At 35.7% G+C, this 23,112-nt stretch overlaps 1 protein-coding gene across 2 annotated transcripts in view; it reads right to left on the bottom strand.

Annotated features, from left to right (window-relative positions):
- RyR (Ryanodine receptor) overlaps positions 1-23,112 on the bottom strand; it is a 102,837-nt gene that overhangs the window by 8,292 nt on the left and 71,433 nt on the right. Inside the window, exons 74-105 of one of the 2 annotated variants that reach the window (XM_013323039.1) lie at positions 23,014-23,105; positions 17,219-17,343; positions 16,761-16,881; positions 16,142-16,331; positions 15,442-15,691; positions 15,023-15,167; positions 14,672-14,784; positions 13,849-13,920; positions 13,252-13,410; positions 12,583-12,810; positions 12,231-12,343; positions 11,217-11,310; positions 10,692-10,820; positions 10,254-10,388; positions 9,754-9,933; positions 9,456-9,576; positions 9,198-9,308; positions 8,770-8,897; positions 8,298-8,428; positions 7,961-8,121; positions 7,589-7,790; positions 7,090-7,251; positions 6,433-6,589; positions 6,008-6,210; positions 5,599-5,802; positions 5,075-5,196; positions 3,308-3,407; positions 2,472-2,603; positions 1,987-2,080; positions 1,348-1,503; positions 905-998; positions 278-426 (exon numbers count right to left, since the gene is read on the bottom strand). In XM_013323039.1, coding sequence (XP_013178493.1) covers positions 278-426; positions 905-998; positions 1,348-1,503; positions 1,987-2,080; positions 2,472-2,603; positions 3,308-3,407; positions 5,075-5,196; positions 5,599-5,802; positions 6,008-6,210; positions 6,433-6,589; positions 7,090-7,251; positions 7,589-7,790; positions 7,961-8,121; positions 8,298-8,428; positions 8,770-8,897; positions 9,198-9,308; positions 9,456-9,576; positions 9,754-9,933; positions 10,254-10,388; positions 10,692-10,820; positions 11,217-11,310; positions 12,231-12,343; positions 12,583-12,810; positions 13,252-13,410; positions 13,849-13,920; positions 14,672-14,784; positions 15,023-15,167; positions 15,442-15,691; positions 16,142-16,331; positions 16,761-16,881; positions 17,219-17,343; positions 23,014-23,105 — 4,573 coding nt within the window. The remainder of the gene's footprint in view (positions 1-277; positions 427-904; positions 999-1,347; positions 1,504-1,986; positions 2,081-2,471; positions 2,604-3,307; positions 3,408-5,074; positions 5,197-5,598; positions 5,803-6,007; positions 6,211-6,432; positions 6,590-7,089; positions 7,252-7,588; positions 7,791-7,960; positions 8,122-8,297; positions 8,429-8,769; positions 8,898-9,197; positions 9,309-9,455; positions 9,577-9,753; positions 9,934-10,253; positions 10,389-10,691; positions 10,821-11,216; positions 11,311-12,230; positions 12,344-12,582; positions 12,811-13,251; positions 13,411-13,848; positions 13,921-14,671; positions 14,785-15,022; positions 15,168-15,441; positions 15,692-16,141; positions 16,332-16,760; positions 16,882-17,218; positions 17,344-23,013; positions 23,106-23,112) is intronic. The other variant, XM_013323040.1, reaches the window with a different exon arrangement.

The raw sequence follows: 23,112 nt of genomic DNA, 5'->3' as shown, positions 1-23,112 counted from the left end.
GATATATATTTTTTTAGTAAAATATTACTTCTTCTACCATTTCAATTAAGCTCTATACTTGTGTTAACACAAGGTTTATGACAATAGTCGAATGGCAGGATTCGAACCCCCGACCTAGTGATCGGAAAGCCGTATCCTTAAGCATTAGGTTATTGACGCTTCGAATATTATTACACTGTTTAAAAAAAACAACACTTTAACAACTATCTAAAAACATTGTTATCTCTATTTTTTCCATGAGAATGAGGGAGATGACATAATTTTCTTTGGTACGTACCTTGAGATGGTAGTACCCGATGAGTATGGCGAGCGAGACGACGGAGTGCAGCACCGCGGCCACCTTCAGCAAGTGCTCCATGTAGAAGAAGTCTTCATCAATGTGCACCACTTCCAGAGGGTCGTCGTCTTCACCTGACTCGCCGCTGCCTGCACACCGATATAATATGAGAAAAAAATCGAATTGAAAAAAAATACCTTTTTTTTATATGATAAGTTGAGTTGGCAAACGAGCGAGCGGCCACCTGTAATCGCTGAAATAGCGAAGTGACCGTTGCCCATAGACATACACAATCGCATATGCGTTGCCTACCTTTAATCGACGGAGGAGAGGATGCAAAGAAAGAAAATATCTTCCCTTTCCTTACATCCTCTCATCCGGAAAGTCCACTTCCACTTCCCATCCTTTCCTTATAAAGAAAAGGATGGCAAGGGAAAGAGGACTAAATTAGGCCTCCGGGACGCACACTCATCAGACTGTACTTGGAATTGCTTCCACTTGACGCCTGTCTTCTGTGTGGTCGTGGTATTTCACCGGGCGAGCCGGGCCGATTCGTGCGAAAATGTTAAAGCGGGTAAAAACTTCATTGCTGTATTGAAAGCCAATTTAATATATGATAGTTCATACCATCTCCGCTGCCGGCGCCGGAGCCGGAGCCCGAGCCCGCAATGATGCTGCCCAGACCGGAGCCCTCACCGCCCTCGCCCTCCAGCGTCGACACCTGCAAATAATAGAGAATAACACTTCAAATACAACGACAAACATTTTTTTTATATTTATGTTGGCAACATTGAAAATATGTTTTTGAAATTCATTGGTTTAAGTTTTTCTTCATGAATGTTACTTTAAAAATTGCTTCCATTTCAACCAACTAAATACTATTAAAACAGCAATTAAGAAAAGAAAGCTTGAAAGTTTAAAAGTTGGTCTTGACAGACAGACGGAGGAACAACAAAGTGATCCTATAAGGGTTCCATTTTTTTCTTATGAGGTACGGAACCCTAAAATTGAGCCAAATAAATTAAAAACATAAAATCATCAAGTTTATTTGAACACAATTAGAGACTGACCTTATAAAACAAGAGCACGAAGTTGATGCAGAAGGCGAGGACGAGCGCGACGTACTTGAGGTTGTAGAAGTTGCGCGCGAGGAAGGAGACAGCGCGCCGCGTGTACTGAGACAGGTCCACTTGCGACAGAGCTGACGGCGCAGGTCCTTGCACCGCCTGCAGTGACATTAAAACTCTGTTTACACTGACTTACTAGCCGCACAACCACGCACCAGTGGAAAAGAGGTCTACCGCAGACATTTAATAAGATGTTTAACAGTATTTGTTGATTTATGATAAGATCTACTCCTACCTAAAAAAAGATGATGATATAGAATCTTATTTTGATTATAACCGTGGGTTTCTGAGACCAAATCCTGAATAATATTTTGTCAATGACAAGGATGACGATATTTTTTTTACAGATTTTGGGCTCAGAAACCCACGTAAGTGAAATGAGTAAACGATGAGTGGTTTATTGGAAATTTAAATTTAATAATTGAAATTCGAATTTGGAAATTGTTTACCTTTTTTCCGAAATACTTTCTTCCCTTTCCATGACAGCATTACGATATTATTATTTTTAAATTATAATGGATATTGCGATGGTATAGATAAAAATTCTAACTCAATAGTATATATCTGAAAGTAAGATTGTACCTTTTTGCTCTCTGCTTCAATGGCGGACATGGCGGCTTGTTGCGCGGCCTGCGCCTCCATACGTTCTTGTGCCTGTTTCTTTGCTTGCTCGCCACTGAAAAATATTTATTTAAGATATCAAATTAATTACATAGTAAGAAACATTATACATTTAAACTATCATTAGAGTGATTAAAATGAAACTAAAAATTTTACATCTTAATCTTATGAAAAACAAGATTTTCAGTCAAATTTTAAAAAGATTTTATGGGTTTTCGCTCTCTGGCTTTTGCGCCATAATTTAAATAAAGTTTTTTTTCTAAAACTGTAACTAAAGTGTTATAACTGTACATATAAGTTTTTAATGTTAACCCTTTTCGTGCCGAGAGTAATAAATGATGAAGGCGTCCTGTCTTGTCTTGTACCATATTGTCGTCTCGCACATTCACTTTGATAAAACAGAGACAGAGATATGTGTCAATGCTGTAATGTAACCCTATACGTACCCAAGCAGGTCGATGAGAGAAGGTGGTTGTTGCTCCTCCGTATGCTCTGTGCTCTCATCAGGTGATACCTCGGCCTCTTCACCAGATGATGGTGTTGAAGTGGAAGGTGATTCGTGCGGCTTCACTTGGATCCTAATAAATAAATAGTAGAATATTTATCCTCTAAATTTAATAGCAAATGGTTCTGTTCTGTAATTTCTTTGTAAAAAAATTTAAAAAAGTTAATAAATACTACCAACTCAAGAAAATGGTTGGCAATCAGCTCACTGTGTGTCCCCAACTGAGGGGCTTGGAGCCTACCCTAAGTTAGGGGTAACTAGATCATAGTCAGCCGCGCTACTAACGCTAACCCAGTGCGGGTTGACTTTAAATTTCTTCGAGATATGTGAGATTGCATCACAATGCTTTCCTTCACCGTAAGAACGTCGGATAAATGTACATATGTAAATGGATAAACACATTGGTGCATGGCGGGATTCGAACCCAGGACCTGCAGATTGGAAGTCAAGTGAGCCACCGACGCTCCTAGTTAATAGAGAATTATCACTACTACTTTGCCTTATGTTTGAATGGCCATGCGTTCCATGTCCAATTTCTGTTTTGGAAATAGCAGATTTTTGTAAATTTACTAATATTTCTTGTAACATTCCAATTAAGCTGTAAGCTTGTGCTAGGATATGGTTTACGACTATGACGAATGGCGGGATTCGAACCCATGACCTCGTGATCGGAAATCCGCACCCTTAACCATTAGGCTATTGACGCTTTTTATTACTTGAGTTTTTTTTTTACAGATATGTTAAAATTGTAGGTATAATATTATCTATGCTACATACTGTCCGTTATCTTCTTTAGTGATGTCCAGTCCGAAAGCGGAGACCTGCATCTGACCAGTGTCATCTGCAGGCGGTAGTGCTGGCAGATGTCGAGATGGACCTGGTTTGGATTAGAGGTCAATTATAATTAAATCTGTTGATTATTTTGACAGCAGATTAAGAAAACGAAGTATCAGATGACAAAAATCTCACAAGGAATGTCACGACCTTGAACTATGTGTGCTTTAATTATTGTACAAAAGCACAATTGTGTTGTCGTCACATTCAAGTGTCATGTTTTTGTGAAAATAATTATTTACATATAAAACTAGCTGTCGTCCGTGACTACGTACGCGGGGAACTAAACAAAAACCTAATTAGTAGCCTATGAGTTCTTCCAGATTATGTTTCTACATATATGCTAAATTTCAGCTGGATCCGTTCAGCCGTTCTGGATATACCTTCAAACAAACATCCATCTAAACATAAGCATTTATCTTACTAATATTGTAAATGTGAATGTTTAGATCAGTAGTTCCCAAACTTATTTTGTCTACTGCCCACTTTGAGAATAAATATTTTTTTAGCGCCCCCATATTTTCACATATTTAAAAACCACTATAACTTCAAATTAAATTAATTAATTATTGTGACCTATATATGTATATTAACGGAGAATTCTAAAGGAAACTTTTACTATAACCCGCAACTTGAGACCTGCAGCGCCCACAAGGGGGCGTTGTCGCCCACTTTGGGAAAGACTGGTTTAGATGGATGGATGGATATTTGTTTGAAGGTTACTTCATAACGGTTGAACGGATCTCGCTGAAATGTTGCATACATATAGAACATAGTCTGGAAGAACATATATGCAACTAGGTTTTTTTTAATTCCGCGCGGACGGAGTCACGGTCGACAGCTAGTAACATTATAAAATTAAAAAACTAATCACAATAGCAAAATTAGACGGAAATTTAATTATTTATTTGTGTAAATGTTAAGTGTAAGCGATAACCACAAAAAATACTTTAGTCTGACAAAACACATAAAATTAGTTAATTTTAATTCTGTGTTTAATTACTATCTGTTTTATACAAAGCTATAATTATTAAAACTTTATAACTTAATAAATTAATTTATATCATCAGCTCACTATTCGTCTCCACTGAGGGGCTTGCAGCCTACCCTAAGTGATTAGACGAGTCAACCACGCCGACAGTGTGGCGACTGCACACATCTTTGAATTACTTTACAGCTATGTGCAGCATCACAATGTCTTCCTTCACCGTAACAACGGATAAATGTACAGATGTGAATCGAACATATTGGTACATGACTGGATTCTAACTCAGGACCTGCAGATTACTGCTGGAACCTCTGAGCCATCAAGGCTCGTAAATTCTATTCTTGTAATTCTTCGTTAATAGTACTTATTTTAAGACGTAATAAAATCAAGTAATTTAAAAATAAAAGTTACAATCTTTTACATTTAAAGATAAAAGTTTTGTTCAATATTACCAATATAAAGTAGATAATTTTTTATATTTATAAAAACGTAATATTTTTAACAGTTATTTTGTTCCGTTATTAAAAGCGTTTCACCGTGGGTTTCTGAGACTAAAATCTCTTTATAAAACATATCGTCATCCCTGTTCTTATCTTTGATATACAGAGATAACAATATGTTTAAAACGGGGATTTTGGTCTCGGAAACCTACGATTAATGTAGCAATATTAACGACCACTGGTTCAGGCGAAGCTTAAAATGTGTGTAGTGTTGTGCCTTACTTTGTTGTTGGCTCAGAAATCTGTGCCTTAACTGACCAATTTTTTCCTCCTCGGTGGGCTCGGGTGGTGGTTCCTCTGTTTGTGGACCTCGCATTAAGCCCAACAGTACTCCGAATATGTACCTAAAGAAATATATTTAACTTAGCTCTTTTTACTTTGAAATTTAAAAAAAAAAATTATTTAATCTAGTTTATATCTAGTTTTTAGGTTATATAATTGATATAGATGTGTTTGGAAGCGAAAAGCGATAAAATATAATAAAAAGTTGCTGAAAGTGGTAATAGAGAACTTGACTTATTTTTTTAATTTTATAAAATAACAGAAAATTATAATTTAAATTGCAGCAAAATAAAAAAAAAACTAATTTTTTAAGCCAATAAGCAAAAAATTTACATCAAAATTTGCATAAAGTTAACATAAAGAATTTACCAATGGCTGCATCAAAAGTTGCGTGAAATGAAAACACCCGATACATTTACAAACGATTGTGAACTCTATTCAATTGCAATAAGATCGAAACTCACCTGACAACAACAAGGACGCCGTAGCCCAAGTAATAAAAGAGATAGAAGAACATCTTAAAGAAGCCGAGCGCTAGTTCCGCGGGCGGCATTTGCTGCAGATCCGCGATTTTCGACTTTATGTTAGATGGTGATAAGGAGGAAAATGCTGCAGAGATGCCATCCTTGACAGATTGGAAGCCACGACGGAATGGATCTTTACCCGCTCTGAAATAACAGAATATTTGATAAGCACAATATTACTAATATAATTAAAAACGTGAAATTTGGATGTATGGATAGATGGATGGAAGGTAACAGAACAACGGATCTTGATGGAATTTGGCACAGATGTAGAACATAGCCTGGAAGTTTTTTATAACTTCACGCGGATGGAGTCGCAGGCGACAGCTAAAATAAATGATGAAAATACCTTTCATCATCATCATCTCCCATGTACATGTAGGCAGCCTCTCTGTTCTTAGGCCCTCCGGAGCTCTCCTCCGAGGCGGCCATGAGACCTGACGCATGCGTCATCTCAAAGATGGCGTCCTCACAGAAGTTGACAAAAGCTTCCAGTTTCTCCTTGTCACCACCCTCTGTTACTATACTGTAGAAGAAAGCACGCTTCGATTCCTGGAAGAGCAAATATATGAAATTTTAGACGAACCAAGATAAAATTACAAGAAATTTGATGAAATTTAGTGATTTTTAGGTAATCAAGTGACATTAGCTTGGATGAGAGACCTTACTTTAAGATTAACAAGCGTCTATTGAGTATCAAGGTTGATCTACAACTTTAGCAGTCCATATAATACCGGTGACAGTAATGATGATGATGAGATGATGATAACATACTTTGATCTGTGGCTTCTCCCACTGCTCGATGTTGGACTCCTTGATCTCGAAGTAGACGCGCTCGATGCGCTTGGAGCCGCCCATGATCTCAATGCGCCCTAAGAATGGCTCGAAGTAATTCAGTACTGAACCAGCCGTCTCCAGGAAACGAGCCAATCTGTAACAATGAACAGCTTTTTTAGCAGAGTTTTAGCAGAAAAATTTACTGACGATATTCAAAATCTTTAAACGATTGCTATTGTGGGTATTGAAGTTGAATTCTGGACCCAGTTAATCAAACACAATTCTTACTAATATTATAAACGCGAATGTTTAGATGGATGAATGTTTGTTTGAAGGTCTCCTTGAAATTTGGCATAGATGTAGAACATAGTTTGGAAAAACACAGGCTACTAATTAAGTATTTTTTAATGCCGCGCGGACGGAGTCGCGGGCGCTAGCTAGATGTACAAACTGTAAGAAAATCCGACACTGTGCCAGTCTACTGGCGCAACACTAGCCTTATTAAAATGTCGACGTTTATGTCCCCTTATTATTCTGACACTTGACTTTGTAATTAATTTTAATAATGTCTAAAAATACAAAGTAAAATAATTTCTGAATCAAGGATTTTAAGATAGGAAATCCCAAGGATGGAATATAGATTTTTGTCTTTACCTGGGCTCATTGGGCATGTGTTCAGATAGGTTGGTGAGCAATACGGCGAGGTTGAAGCCGATCTCTTTAGCTGGCTCGTGGAAGCGGTCGCAGAAGCCGATGTAGTCAAGTTTACCGTCGTGGTTTGTCTCGCAGCAAGCCAACAGGAATTCTATCTCCTCACTATATGAAAATATATACGTTGAAATGTATTCGCGGTACAAAAGAGGGATTTGTGACTAAAATAGTAATTTTTGTAAAAAAATTACTTAAAACACTTTTTTTCCTTTCCGGTAATAAACAAGTTAACAATTCTTCACACATTAAATATATCAGCTTCGTAATAACATTTCGTTTTTATGATTACTCTTACAGGACAAGAAGCCCCATTGGCTCACGATATTTAGGATACATCACAGTACCTTAAATTAACTTTGCACTACAAAAAAAGCTCAAAACAGTATGAGAAGAATCATTACTCTCCGATCCTGACGATCGAAAAATAAATAATGAAACTTACGGCGTGTAACTCTTCTGCTGTTCCATCTTCTCTTTGAAGTCCTTGGGCAGCACCCAGCCGTCGTTGTTAGCGTCGATTTCCTGGAAGCTGGGGCTGGAGGTCAGGTCCTTCATCTTCAGGAACATGTCAAAGTACTTCAAGATCAGTTCCACGTTAGACGCCGACTCTACCAGCGTGTCCACCATTTGTTTACCAATTGTACCTGGAATATTTTTATGTTTGGTTTGAATTAAACAAAATATAATATTACGACCCTTTAAGGGCCCTATTGAATTCGTGTAAATTTGGAAAAAAAATTGTAAATTTTGACCCTATAAATATATATATATAGCATATGGGCAAAAATTGTATAAGTAATAATGTCAGACTTACCATTAACAACATTTCCTTCAAGCATAGACAGCATCATGGTGATCATGTCTTTCTGCAGGTTAAGGAGTTCCTTGAGCAGGTCGACTTGCGAAGAATGCTTCGACAGCTTGTCCTGCATGTGAGAGAACAGGAACAGGAAACCTCCCACAGCATCCCACAGCCTGACAAATAGATATAATTATTATTATTAACTCATATACATCCCCACGGAAGGGCCTTACTTAGTGACTACGCCGCAGTCATCCATTTTATTTCATTCATTACTTTTTCAAAGAGAATAAAAGAAATCATGCAATATTTGTATGCAAGTGTATTGCTTTTTTTAAATCTATTATACCTAGAATGCGCCAAGGCCTGTTGGTTCTGCGTGCAGGGTCCCTGTATGACTTCAGTGAGAGTGTTGAACACTTGTGATGCTACGCCGATAGCTTTGAAGAAGTTCGCCTTGCCAGCGGGGTCGATTAGTTCCTGTTATATTGGAAAATAACGTTATTACATCGCATAAGCAATTAAGTGCATGTTAGTTAACCACAAAAGTATTACTGTAGTGAATTTTTTAGCTAAGAAGCTAAAAAATAACTATTTTTTTTATTTATTTGTAAGTCTCACTTCGAGATAAGCTGAGGTAAAGTTTCAGCTAATAGTTAGATTAGTGGAAAAGCGGACTAACTATCGCACTCAGGTATCAGGTATCTTTAGTACGTTACATGTATATGTAACGTATTAAAGCTACGTTAAGGTACTTTTTAGTGACAATTATATGACTAAGTACGGCAGTTTTAGGTGGCAAGCATAGCAGTGGTAGTGACCTTGCTGGAGTAGTGCCAGTAGAAGTCCATGATGGACTCTTGCAGACGCAGCAGGTAGTCGACCGTGCAGATCACCACATTCACCGTCGTCGTGTTGCCCGCTTGTGTACGCAGATAGTTCTGCCACTCTACAATATACAAAATTATCTTTAAAGTTATAAAAAACCAAAAAGCTCCAGTGACTATACTCTTACAAAACTCCGGGGAATATCAAAATAAGTTTTCAAATAAGCTTGGTTGACGCCAATTAAATCATCAGAATGCTTTTGTTACTTAGAAATGAAAGCTGTAGGTACCGACTAGTTTTGGGTCCTCCAGGGCCCTTACTTAGTGTAAAAGGGGCACCGATTAGTATGCGGTCGCAGCGCCCCCCGTATCAAGTGCGATTTAAGTCGGTATTTATTTAGTTTATTAATAAATGTACTGACCCAGGTTGTGCCCCTCGCATGTAAGCTGGATGAAGCGGAAGAGCGCGCACGTGAACTCCGCGTCGTGCATGTTTTTTTCGCCCGCAGCGCCCTCTAGTCCCACGCCCAGACCTAAAACACGGTTTATCATACTTTTTACCATATCGCATGAATTTGTAAACGCAAAAGTGATGCAAAAAATGATTATTTTAGTCACTAAACATATTTAGTAATATTACTTTGAATGTTTTGTTATATTGAGATGTTATTGATTTTTACCTTCAGCTTTTGTATTTCTTTCGAAAGCGTCCAGATCCAGTACAGAGCAGGAGTTCATAAGGCCAGCTATAGACGTGAAGAATCCGACGTCTTTCTTATCCTTCAGATGGTTCAACATACCCTGAACACAAAGATTCAACATAAGATTTTTTTTAATTATTGAAATTTAAAATAAAAGAAAGAAACTGTATGCAGTTCTTTAAAATTCTTTGGACAAAGTGATTTAAGGCCGATGTATCTCTTTTTAACGTACTTTAATATATAGGAGGTTCTCAATTCTTCTGTTATATTTACTTACCATTTGTATATCAATATTGCCTCCCCTAAGTATAGAGATGCCGAGCTGCAAAGTCTTCATGACCATGTCGCTAGGCACGCCTTTGGAGGCAGATATATGCAGTAACACCATCTCAGCCACACCTCGGTCTGCCAGACGTGCTTGGTGGAATAACAGCTTTTGTTTCTCCATTTCTTGCTCCTGGTTAATGGAGTGGGTATAGTGAGTGAGTTGCTTTTTTACATAACGATTTTGGAGGCGATATGTTTAATGTCTGTTTATTTTGCTAAGTATTAAACTATGAGTACATACCATAAACATTTCCATTGTTTTCTGCATGTAATTTAATAATTTGTTAATGAAATTTTAATTTATTTAATTAACTTCTATCTGAATATTTAAACTAATAAAAACAATTAATAATGCATTATGAAATTTTATTCTCAATACAGACGAAAATTGTCAATTTTAAGTATTCTCCTCGTACTTGCTGAAGTTACAAAGGTATAAAAAATACTCACGTGTATACTCGCTCCTCCTTCCTCCTCGCCCTCCGCTTCTCCTCCTGCCTCCTCCTCCTCGCCACCGCCCTCCTCCTCCTCTTCACCGCATGACTTGGCGATTATATGCGCGTACGACATGTATAGCGGATCCTCCTGAAAAGTAAATATAACAAATATATAAGCATTTTTATAGTTCTTTTCAAATATCTTGCCGCCTCATTGTGCACACCTAACATTGTGTTCAGCGCAATTTGCGCCAAGTTACGAGCCCCCTACATATCTAAAAACTACTATATCTCGTTCCAATACCAATGCCTATCATACCAAAAACTGCAAGAACTCGTAAATTTTAAATATTTCTGGTCAAACACTTTTCCTCCAATAACATTAGCTACCCTTATTTTACTTCTATTTGTTCGAAACCATTGCATAGTTGTAAGCTTATTGCGCAGGTACCTGTAGCGCGCCCGAACGCTCGGTCATGGCGCCGCGGCAGAAGGTGGTCACCAGCTGAGTGAGAGGGTCCGGCTTGCCCTCCTCTTCCACTACATCACTCTTCTTCAGTTCCGCCTCTTCGAACGATTGCTGGAAAACACGCAATAAATTTCATCAGTTAGGTAATGAAAACACTTCAATATAACAACTAGAAAAAGTCCTTGTATCAAAAGAGATTCCAACTATTAAACCTATTTGTGATTATGTTTTTATATTCTTCACTACTAATCTTTTTAAAATTATGAAATATAGCTTAATAACACAAATGAATACAATAAAAAAATATTAGAAGGGCCCTTCAAGAGCGAAGTGAATAGGCACTTAACTAGTGCGTATCTTTCAACTACATTACTTAACAAATATTAAAAAAAAACTCTAGTACAAAAGTTTTACTTTGAGTTTTTTTAATATATCCTTTATCACTTTATCAATAAATATGTTGGCTTTTATTTAATTTACTGCTTGTATAAAAGTATAAATGATTACCGTGAGATCTTCAATCATGACCTCTTGCCCGGTGTTTTCCTCTTCCAGCCACAGCTCGTAGTACGTCCTTGCGAATATATTGCAAGCACGGTGTCTGTACAATATAAACAATTATTAGAATGCGTATTAAAGGTTTACAAGGCTTAGCAAAGGGCCCTCTTAAAGTGTATTATGATATTCAATTTTTATCTCGGCTCGTGATTACAAACACATATTTCCTAACGCATTTTTATCAATTAAACTAAAATTGTATTCTGAATTACAAGAGCCGGTCTTCAATATATTGGGCGCCCGGCTATATATTCATACATTAATTGGCTAGCGTCCTAAGAACCAGGCGCCCAGGCGCCCAATACACTTAGCACTCCCGTGTTAAGTCGGGGTGTAGATTTTCGGGATATATTCCATGCCATCCGTAAGTCACAGTATGGCTATGTGGCTGATCTACGATGTCCTTATTAGATTTTATTTTCTAATTAAGATGTATACAAACCGGCTAAGTTTGTAGAGATGTATGGATCTAAGACAGGCGACGGCAGCGCGCTTCCTGGCCGCACACAGCACACGCTGCCACGTGTCCGAGCGCTGCTTAGGTTTGGTCGCCTGTACACACCGTGCATCAACACATGCTTGTTAGTATGCAGAACACAGTTAAAGGTATGCTACAACTCAATGAGACTGTTTAGTATTATGTATGCTTTTGTACAATTGAAGAACAAGGGATTGCTTATTGTTATAAATAAAACATGGAGTTTTAGTTATGTTTGTTGCAGAATTAACGTTACTATTAGTTTCTGAAACTGCTATATAGAGTTTAAAATATGTTTAATATTTGAAGAATACAAACTTATATAGATTTTAGCAAATTATTAGTTGTTCTTGCACAATTAAAACAAATATTTATAGATACGTTAGTTGTTTCTTTACAATATCAAGCATATTAATTAAAATGCAAATTATAAACACAATAAAAACAAATAGAAAAAACAAAATAAAGTAAAGTATAATAAGCACCTTGGCAATGAATGTAGAGATGTTTGCCTGAAGCAAGCTATGACAGCTCTCTTGCGTTGTATGGATACTACAGAACGATATACATTCTTACTCATTTGTTGGGGATGATCGATCTGATGGAGTTAAAAAAATATATATTAAATACGCAAAGTATACAAAAGTAAATAAAATAACTCATGCATTTAAGGACTTGGTAAAAATTATAAGGTGAAAAAGTACAAAAAAAGATACAAAAATAATTTTCAATAGTTTAAATCAAAAAGAAAAAAATAAGTCAAAAAGAACAAATCGATATGCTATTTTATATTAGACTTTACGCCTTAGGATTTAAAGTTGTAATTCGAGTACTTACCATATGTAAGCCAAAGAGTACTTTACTCATAGCAACAATCCGCTCTACTGTATCGTCTATGATCTTTGCCTTGTTTTCTGCAGTCTCTACTGTTATTGTGGTCTTGCTTTTGGAGCCCAGTTTACTATATAAGTAATGTTGCCATGACATCTCGTCAGCCGGGTCTATCTTATCTGGCAATGTTAATTGAGTTTTCGCAAATTCAGCCACATCTTGTTCTGACATTTTCTGAAAAATACATTAAATATAATTAAAAAAAAGTTAACTGTGTTTTATTTGTACTTTTTAAATCGAAAATATTTAACAGCTGTAGAGTTTGAGGCCAACAATCTGCCAACTAACCCGAACTAGGCCAGCGTGATTGTCTATGGTTCCCCTATGGAGCCCCTCTGAGGGTATGTATAAACGCTAATAACGACCAAGTGGGATTGCAAGCCGCTTCATATCCCACAAGGTAGATGAAATAAGACGACCACACAGAATCACATAAGTAAATTACCGATAGATAATGCATCTACTATTGCTTCACCATTTCGAAGAATTCAGGTGACCAGACACGTTCCAGAAGACACGCGGGAAGTGAAAGTAATTACGCTTTTAGTCTGATGACAGTGTAATAGAGAGCAGTTCTAGCCTTCGCTTGCTCAGTCTTTTAAAAGAGATGGTTACCTTGAGGAACCTGTCCTTGCAGTGCTGCACAAGTTCCTGCTCCCTGCCCGCGAAGAGGTTGAGGCCAACAGGCAGTAGTCGTTTGAGGCACGCCACCATCAGTGATGCCTGCACCTCCTTGTCTTTGTCACGTTTCTTGTCGCGGTGTTTCTTCTTCTTCTGCACAGTCAGAGATTTAAATTAGCTACCTACTTACGATCGAATGTCCTACTGCAAGTATACATCGCAGGGCAAATTGTAGTCTTCTTCTTTTTCCCGCCATTTTCTTAAGAAGTAGGAAGGTAAAGTGGATTCTGCATGGGAGGGAAGTCGTCTAAGAATGAGAATCATTTTCTTTCTATCCGTACCTTTCCATTTAAGGTAGGTATTGCATCTTTATATTGTTGGAAATGTCTATAGGCAACGGTCACTTAGCTATTTGAGTGAAATCAGGTGGCCGCATGGTTATTTGCGACCTTTTTAGTATAAAAAATATTTGTAAGAAATATTTTTACTTACTCTACTGCTTGAAAACAAGATCTTTTATCAGGTTTTAAGACGAAAATTCCTAAACAAAACATGAAATATAAACAAATTACAAAGAAGAAGAGACATTACCTTTCCACCACCTTGAGGTGTTCCATCCACGATGGTGGTAACACGCCTTGTAGCTGTAGGCATTATGAGCACCTGTGGTCCAACACGAAAATGCACTCTAAGAAATACAGAATAAAGTACAAAACACAACGACCCATACTTAGGGTAGAGTACATCATGCTGTGAGTTTACATTTTGAAGATTTACATATAATTTGTGCGAAAAGATTTTGTGCTATAGAGAGATACTTTCGTTATTTTGGCTGATAGCTAAATATTATATTTAAATTTAATTTTTATAGCTAAAGACAAAAAGATATAAATATAATATTTACACTAAAAAGTGAACTCAAAGATATTTATAGAATTATTGAATTAAAGAGGAATGATTGTAACTTTATATATTCGTAACAAGAAACTCGAAAACTACTAAACTGATTTTATAAAATCTTATATTACTTAAATACTACTAATAGCCTAATGGTTAAGGGTACGGATCTCCGATCACGAGGTCGGGGGTTCGAATCCCGCCATTCGACTATTGTCGGAAACCTTATCTTAACACAAGCATAGAGCTTAATTGGAATGGTTAAAGAAATATTAGTAAATCTACAAAAAAAAATTGCTAATATTTAAAAAAAAATTGTTTTAAAAATGTCTACCGGTGCAATGATGCGACGGGACGAATAAGCTTTAAAATATATGTTAACAGATATTATCAGCCCAAAATAACAAAAATATAAAACCACACATTCATAAAGTAACCGAATATTCATAGTAAATATGAAATCTTTAACAAATATGTTGTTATACAAAGAAATAATGAAGAATAAGTGATGGCTTACCATATTGTCGATTTCATTCGCAGATATAAAGTTTTGTTCTTCCTTCAAGAAGTATTGACTCTTTGACCAGATGTTGAATATCTCTGCTACGTGATTGTAAAGTTCTTCTGCCTCTGTACAATTGTAAACACAATTTTAAATATGTTGAACAAGTACAGTCAGGTAAGCCTACACTGCTGTAAGCTGTACAGTGATATATTGTCATCTCTGTTTTATCAAAGTGAACGAGCGAGACATAATGTGTCAATATGGGCCGTTGTTATAAGAATTACAAATAGATTAACTGAACTTTTTGTATTAGTTACAGTCAAAGTTTTATAACTAAAATAAATCTTTTCATTATAATTTTACCTGGTACATTGTTCCTGAGCCAGTGATTTCTTTGCAGATCAACATATTTGATGAGTAGTGGATAGAATGAGTAGATGTCTCGCACCAGTAGCTGCCAGTCCTCTTGTATCTGGGACTCTACTTGTGATGTATCGTCCGTAGAAGACTGATTAAAAAGAGGAAGATAAATAAGACAGTGTTTACTATTGCAATTTTTCACTTAAAATATGACATAGGATTTATCGTTTTCTTTATTGTTGAAATTTTTGTTTGCTGACTTACGATGTCGACTAATCTGTAGGTAATCAATAATAAAAGCTACAATTGTTTGAATGTTTCATAAGCATTAAGACGACGACGTGTTTAATGTGTCTGTACGAAAAAAGATTCTGTAAGTAAAACACCACGAAGTGCCCTGACTGTACTTAAAATAAAGTTACCTTTATGAATCCTCTCAAACTCTCTTCTTTATGGAACATGGTGTCGGTTCGTTTCCTGACTCTCTCCGCCAGAGGGAGGAAGGAGTCTCGCAGCAACTCCTCAGAGCTGTTGATGATGATTTGCTGCGTGTATGTAGCGATGCGAGTCATCCACGGAGCACTCTCATTGCCTATGTTCTTCTTTATCAGTTTCAATACGTTCTTCAGAAGTTGATTCATATGTTCTGCTGTTACCATCGTTACGTGGTTGCTGGAATTAAATCATATTTTACGGTAAATTAAATCTCAATTAAAAAAACATCGAGAAGAGGAGAAGATAAGAAATTTCCATATGAAAACAGTATCCCTTTATTTATTTGTTTTGTTAAACTAATTCATGTTGGGCAGTTATTCCAAAAGCGGCTCAGATGGACTCCTTTGGGTACAAAGAAGACCCACGGGAAAAATCCTCAACTTGGTTTTTAAATTGCAAGGTAAATATAGCTAAAAGTGGTTTATCGAAAGCAGAAACAGTTTGGGAGTCTGCTATAGAGGTTTGTAGTTAAAATCCTTTGGCGCGAATTGTGCGCTTTTATTCAAGTCAAATCAGATCGATTAGTAAGGGGACATGAACGTTGATTTTTTAATAGGTCTAGGGTTGCGCCAGTACACCGGCACACTGTCGGATTTTTCTAACATAATTTAAATAATGTCATCTTACCCGCCAGTAGGTGTGACATTATCAGGTCCCTGTGCCCACCAGAATGGCAAATAGGAGCACAAGAGTGGTAACACAACGTCTATGATGTGTGGAGCCTCATTGTACGTTTTGTCTGATTCAACGAACTGATCGACTTCATTCAGTATTGTCTCCAATGTAGGCATAGATTGTTCCATCTTAGCCATTATATCTGTAATTATATCATACTAATATTATAAATGCTAATGTTTGGACGGATAGATGCATGTTTCTTTGAAGATATCTTCAGAACAGAACGATTGAACGGTGAAATTTGTCATAGATATAGAACATAGTCTGGAAGAACACATAGGCTACTAATAGAGTTTTATTAAATACACCGCGGATGCAACCGCGGGCGACAGCCAGTTAGCTAATTAGTTGGTTAATTATCTTACGATATAAATACACAAAAGTTAAAGGTTAGGTATCATGTTTTATACTTATTGCAATTATGTACTTACTAAAAACATCTTTATAGCATTTACTTAATCATTTTATACTTATTTTACAGTTATCGGGGCAATAAGAGAGTAAAGGCGATAGTAATAAAAATCTTTATAATTAGCCTAACGTAATATACGCTAAAATTTATCCACACCTTGAGCTTCCAATGAGTGATCAGCAATACGATTGAGTAGGGAGAACTGATTGTGCTTGTTGAGATGCGGCTCCAGGAACGCCACCGGGAACGTAGAGCTGAACGCGCCCAAACAAGATCCCTAGAAAATTTGTACAATACAGCAAAAGTACATAGTGGAATATTATTCAAGTACATAGGGAAATACAGGTAGAATACTAAGCTTAACTTTGTAGATTTCGATTGTTTTATATAAAGTGTTCAAAGAGTTTTTACACTTTAGCTGCCATTAAATCTAAGAAAAAAGAATAAATTTAAACTTTTGAATTTAGTTATGTCAGATCAGTTTTCTATGTCTTTTTGTTATTCATGTTCTACAATATTAACACATTTTTCTGCAAACAAAAGTTTTTTTATTTAAATCCCTGTACAGAAAGAGAGGGACAAAGTAAGATAGAGAGAGATAGTTGTTAACTGACCAGTGCAGGTTTATTCCTTTCTATTTCCGTCTTCAAATATTTCCTGTCGTGCGTGAGGGTTGCGTCTGTGCCAAGCGTATACAAAGAACCTAGCATCTTGTAAGATGCTACTTGGATCTCGTCCACTGAAAGAAAAGAAAGATTGTTGTTAACAATAATATAATTTATAATTGATTTTTGAATAAATAATTATTACTTATGTTTTCAATTGCCTTATGCAGATTTTTTGTTGGTTGCTTTTTGAATGAGAATAGACCTCGTAGTTTCTAAATTAACCGTTTTTTTATTAATTTTGATGTGTAGTTTTGTTTAGTTATAAATATTGATTTTATTCAATTGATTGAACATAAAAAAGCTAGCCAAATAAAATAAGTTGCTTTGCTATGTGAATTTAATGTTTCTTGCACTAAGTAATAAAATAAATATAATTTCGTAAATCAAATTTATTTTATTATTATGTACTTTGAATGTAATAAACATTGAAACTATGTATGTGCAATATAATATTAGAAAATAGTGAAAATGAAAAATGTGGTTGTTCGGTTTACTTCATATGTTTATAATTTTTGAATGCAGAGTTGGTTAATTTCTTTATTCATTTTTATATTTATAATACGTAAGCGAAAATGGACTCACATCTAAACGTACAGAGTACATTCAATTCGAGATATTTACAGATTTATTGAAAAAAATAATTAAAAAAAGTAAATTTATCGAACAAGTTGAATCGTTAAACTTATAAGTTCTTTTACTTCTAGGCAAGAGAAGACGAATTAATTTCTGTAGACGATGTGCTATCTAGATTTATAAAGAATGTGACTAGAATGAACCTGGACTTGTTACATTCCATTAGTAAGTATTAAGATAAAAAAAAATAATAAAATATTGTTAAATAAATTGAATATGGACGGCTACAAGGGTAGAGAACGACCAAAGAAAGAATGGATTGTACGAGAGACTAGCTGTCGCCCGCTCTCGTTTGCGCGGAAATAAAAAAATAATTAGTAGCCAACGTTTTCTTCTAGACTATGTTCTACATCTATGCCAAATTTCAACGAGAGCCATGCAGCCTTTCCGCAGATATCACCTAACAAACATCCATCCATTTCTCTTGACTTTCGCATTTATAATATTAGTAAGAAGTAGGGATAAGTACGTACTGTGTCAACCCTATTTATAAGAAACGGAAGGAAGATGGTGACTTTTTAAAGAAATTAGTACATATTAAGAAATATAAATTCGAAGTTGATATCTTTGTAACCTTTTCAGGAGATGCTCACAAAACTATAGGTCATATGGAAACAGATGAAATAGTAGCATTGGATTCGGAACGAAATAAAATTGGGAATGATTTACAAAAGCTTGACAAAAATCTCCATTCTTTAGGCAACGATGAACCCAGTGGATCTATTGAAGAAATCAATTTAAATCCAAAAACAAAATTAAACCCACTTGATACTTTAGAAAATACATTCCAACTTTACAAACGTTCAGTACCAGATATGTATTTTAATAAAGCAATACAAAAACATAAGAATAAAGTTAAAACAAAACCAGTAAATAACATTTGGAAAACATTACTTATAAAATTAAATTCATTAATACAGAATTATGATGAAGACGTATCTTTTAAAAACTCTAAAGAAGATACCAAACCATTGATAATAGTTTTAGCGAATCCTGACAAGGTAACATTTTGAATTTTTTTTTTATATCAAAAGGTGGCAAACAAGCGAGCGGCCACCTGAAATCGCTGAAATAGCGAAGTGACCGTTGCCATAGACATACGCAATTGCATATGTGTTGCCTACTTTTAAACGATGCACAGAAATAAAATATCTTACCTTTCCATGCATCTTTTAATCCGGAAAGTCCACTTCCACTTCCCATCCTTTCCTTATAAAGAAAAGGGTGGGAAGGGAAAGAGGACTAAATTAGGCCTCCGGGATATATATATATAAGAATAGATTTCTTTATTCTCTGCTATCTCTGTTATTTAAATAACAACATAAAACAATCAAGAAAAATGTGCTAGAAAATCAATTCGTTACATAAATCCATTACTTACAAATTTCTTTACTGACTGTGGAGACTGAGTATTAAGACTGAGTATTACTAAGTATTACGTTCTTATCCTCTTTGTGTGATTGTTAACAGCACTTTACTGATTTATATCTCTTTTAGAGGGAAAGTTATGAAATTGATAGATCGAATATAAAAGAAATTGAAACTAATGAACTAATCAAAGCATTTCTTAGAGACGGCTGTGTTACTTGTGTTAAGGCTCAAGTGAAGAGATGTTATAAGGTAAATATAAAGCTTTATAAAGGCTGTACACGGACAACCATAAGCAGATGTGCGTCCTAAATCATATTTCAATACGTGTTCCTTGCTACGTGTCTGCAAGTCTATGAAATCGTAAGACTAAAATAGATACAAAAAAAGTCCACAAGCGAGAAACCTTTATAAGCGAGAGTCATTATTTGGCACCGACGGACAACATCCATAAGCGAGAAACTCGGGTCAGAGAGAAACCTCTTTAAGCAAGAAAATATCTCGCATTTTGACTGTATTTCAAATAAAATTTTAATACTTAATTAAGATTAAGATAATGCAATATAATAATACGAATAGACGTAATAATTATAATCCTACAGGCATTAAAAGATTGTACAAAAGCAACGTGTGCAACTTACAATTGCAAGAGTAATTTCAAAAAGACCTTCAAAGCAAACAGTAAGAAAGCTTGCATTGCTGAATTTTGGGACGAACACGGTAAAATAGGAAGCAAAAGAAATATATCGGCTGTTATATATGTCAATCACGCAGGTAATAAATAATCTTACTAATATTATAAATGCGAATTTTTAGATGAATGGGTGTATGTTTGAGCGTCTATCTTCAAAACTGCTGAACGGATCTTGTAGAAATTTTTCATAGATGTAGAACATAGTCAGAAACAACACTTTAGTATGTAATAAAAAAAAATAGCAATGACTGATAAATAATTTTTTAACGAAATTATTTTGGTAAAGATTTGTAATTTGGATTAATAATAAAGTCTTCAACTAAAGTATGCTTTTTTTTAATATTGAGGGATGGTTAAATGCATATTTTATGTATTTTAATATTTTAGAAAAACCGCATCGGTTGACAAGAACCGTCGTCGATTTGAATTTAGGCTGTGAAGACGAAGAGGTAACTAGTTCATATTTTATTGCTTTATTAATATCATCATCAGCTCACTATACGTCCCCACTGAGAGGCTCGGACCCTACCCTAAGTTAGATGACTTGGCCATAGTCAACCACGCTGGCCAAGTGCGGGTTGACTTTACACATATCTTTGAATGTCTTCTCAGATATGTGCAGTATCACGATGTTTTCCTTCACCGTAAGAACGTCAGATAAATGTACATATGTAAATTTAAAATCAGTTGTATTCAATGATCTTCGGAACTTTGCCTAAAGGGACTCCTTTTAATAATATATTTTAGTTAATTATTCGTTTTTAATATTTTATTTAATATCATAGATTTAAGACGATTCTATATGAATGGTAAAAGAATTGTTCGCGGTAAGGAACTACTTGCAAATATGTAGATGAATCGATGGATGGATATTTGTTTGCAAGTGTCACCGGAACTGATCTCGATGAAATGTGGTATACATATAGAACATAGTGTGGAAGAATACATAGTCTACTAATGTTTTTTTAATCCCGCACGGACGAATTCGCGGTCGACGGATAGTATATAAAAGTTAAATTAAATATATTTTATAGAATGATTCATATCCCCTTTCAATCGAGGAATTATTAAGTACTATGAAGTCAAAAACCATTGGATACAGAAATGTGAACGTACTGCGTGATAAATACGACAAGGCTTGTAAAAAGGCTGTAGCCAAGAAGTGCAATAACGCATGCAATGTTGCTATAACGTAAGTTAATCATCTAAACCAGTGGTTCCCAAACTTATTTTGTCAAGTGCCCACTTTGAGAATAAATATTTTTTTAGCGCCCCCATATTTTCACATATTTATAAACCACTATAACTTCAAATTAAATTAATTAATTATTGTGACCTATATATGTATATTAACTGAGAATTGTATAGGAAACTTTTACTATAACCCGCAACTTGAGACCTGCAGCTCCCACAAGGGGGCGTTATCGCCAACTTTGGGAAAGACTGATCTATAGGCTATTTTAGTTTTACAGAGATGCCACATGAGCGGTACATGCGGTGTTACAACGTAAAAACATATAAATTTCTGAGACAAAAATCCTAATTTCAAATATACCTCTGTTTTGTCAAGCACAATGTTAAATACAGAGATTTTGGTCTCAGAAATCTATGGATAGTGCGACTATTTAGTACAGGCTCCCCTCTTTCAATGTCAAAAGATCTGTGTCAGATTGTATAGTTCGACAAGCTTATCTGAGCCGGTAAGGAGGCTGCTATTGTGATATTGTTATTAGTTCTATCATAGAATATGTTAAATTTACTTAGAAAATTTCATGACATATGACAAAGATCTTGTGACATTTTGACATTAATAAAAAAGTTTTTTTTTTTTTTTTAAATTAATATTAGCAGAGTTTTGTTAATATACTAATATTTCTTATAACATTCCAATTAAGCAAAGCTTGTGATATGGTTTACAACAATAGTCGAATGACTTCGAATTCATGACCATCTGATCGGCAATCCGTATCCTTAATCATTAGGCTATTGGCTCTTAGTTTGATGTCACCGGGTCCGATAACTTTATCGGTCTAAAGTTGTCTTGTCATGTCTTTTGCGTCATATTCTACATCAAAGGTTTCCCGTAGGTTTCTCCGGTTATGTGACATATCTCTTATCTACATAACTTACTAGTTTCTGTTAGTTATTTCTTTAACTATACGAATTCACTAAATTATTCAAACTTTCGTGAGACATAATTATAAACTTATAAGATCCTAAGAAAAAGCGTCTTAATAAAGAGATGGAGACAACATAGAATTCCTATAAGGGTTCCGGTTTTTTCCTTTCGCGATACGGGGAACCCTAAAAACGTCCACAAATACCCACGTCTATTGGCAGCAACGACTAGTTTCGAGCCCATCGTCGGCTTGTGAGTGAGAGACGGGTCTTGTCCGCGAAATAATACCAGTCCGACTCACCATGATGAACGGCCCCCGATGGGCTCGAAACTAGTCGGTGCCACTACCGGACGAACATACGACAGTGTTTTATACGTTTTTATATTAGTATTCTAATTTAATTATAATTTTCCCTTACATAATATCTTTTAGTGAAACATGCGCAGACCATAAATGTAAGAAAAAGCAGATAAAGTCTTTCAAGAAGGACTGTAAGAAGTCATGTGCTACTGTGTTTGATGTATCGAAATCCAGTGATGATTCCAGCGATTCCAGCGATTCCAGTGATGAAGAAGACGAGGAAAGTGATTCTGATTAGTTCATTAATAAATAAACTGATAGGAAAAGATTTGGTTTTCAATGTTTTTTATATGTGTAGTTTTAGAACAGGTTAGGACGAAGTATTTTTTACTAGTTCTACTTCCAGATATATAATAAACTAGCCGTTTCCCACGACACCGTCCGCGCGGAATTAAATAAAAAAACCTATCGGTCGCAGCGTAATGTTATATAGCCTAAAGCCTTCCTCTATAAATGGACTTTCCAACAAAAAAAAAAGAATTTTCCAAATCAGACCAGTAGTACCTGAGATTAGCGCAATTAAACAAACGAGATATAAATAGAGTGTGAGAGTGAGCTAGACTTACGCAGTAGATCAGCTCCGTACTCGCAGTTGGCGAGGTGGTCAAACATGGCGGTGAGGACGGGGAGGAGCACGCCGTTGATATACCCCAGAGATGTGGAAG

The sequence above is a fragment of the Papilio xuthus genome, unplaced genomic scaffold (assembly GCF_000836235.2).
Source record: "Papilio xuthus unplaced genomic scaffold, Pxut_1.1 DF825783.1, whole genome shotgun sequence".
NCBI classification, from domain to species: Eukaryota; Metazoa; Arthropoda; class Insecta; order Lepidoptera; family Papilionidae; genus Papilio; species Papilio xuthus.
This window is presented reverse-complemented; position numbering and strand designations above follow the sequence as displayed.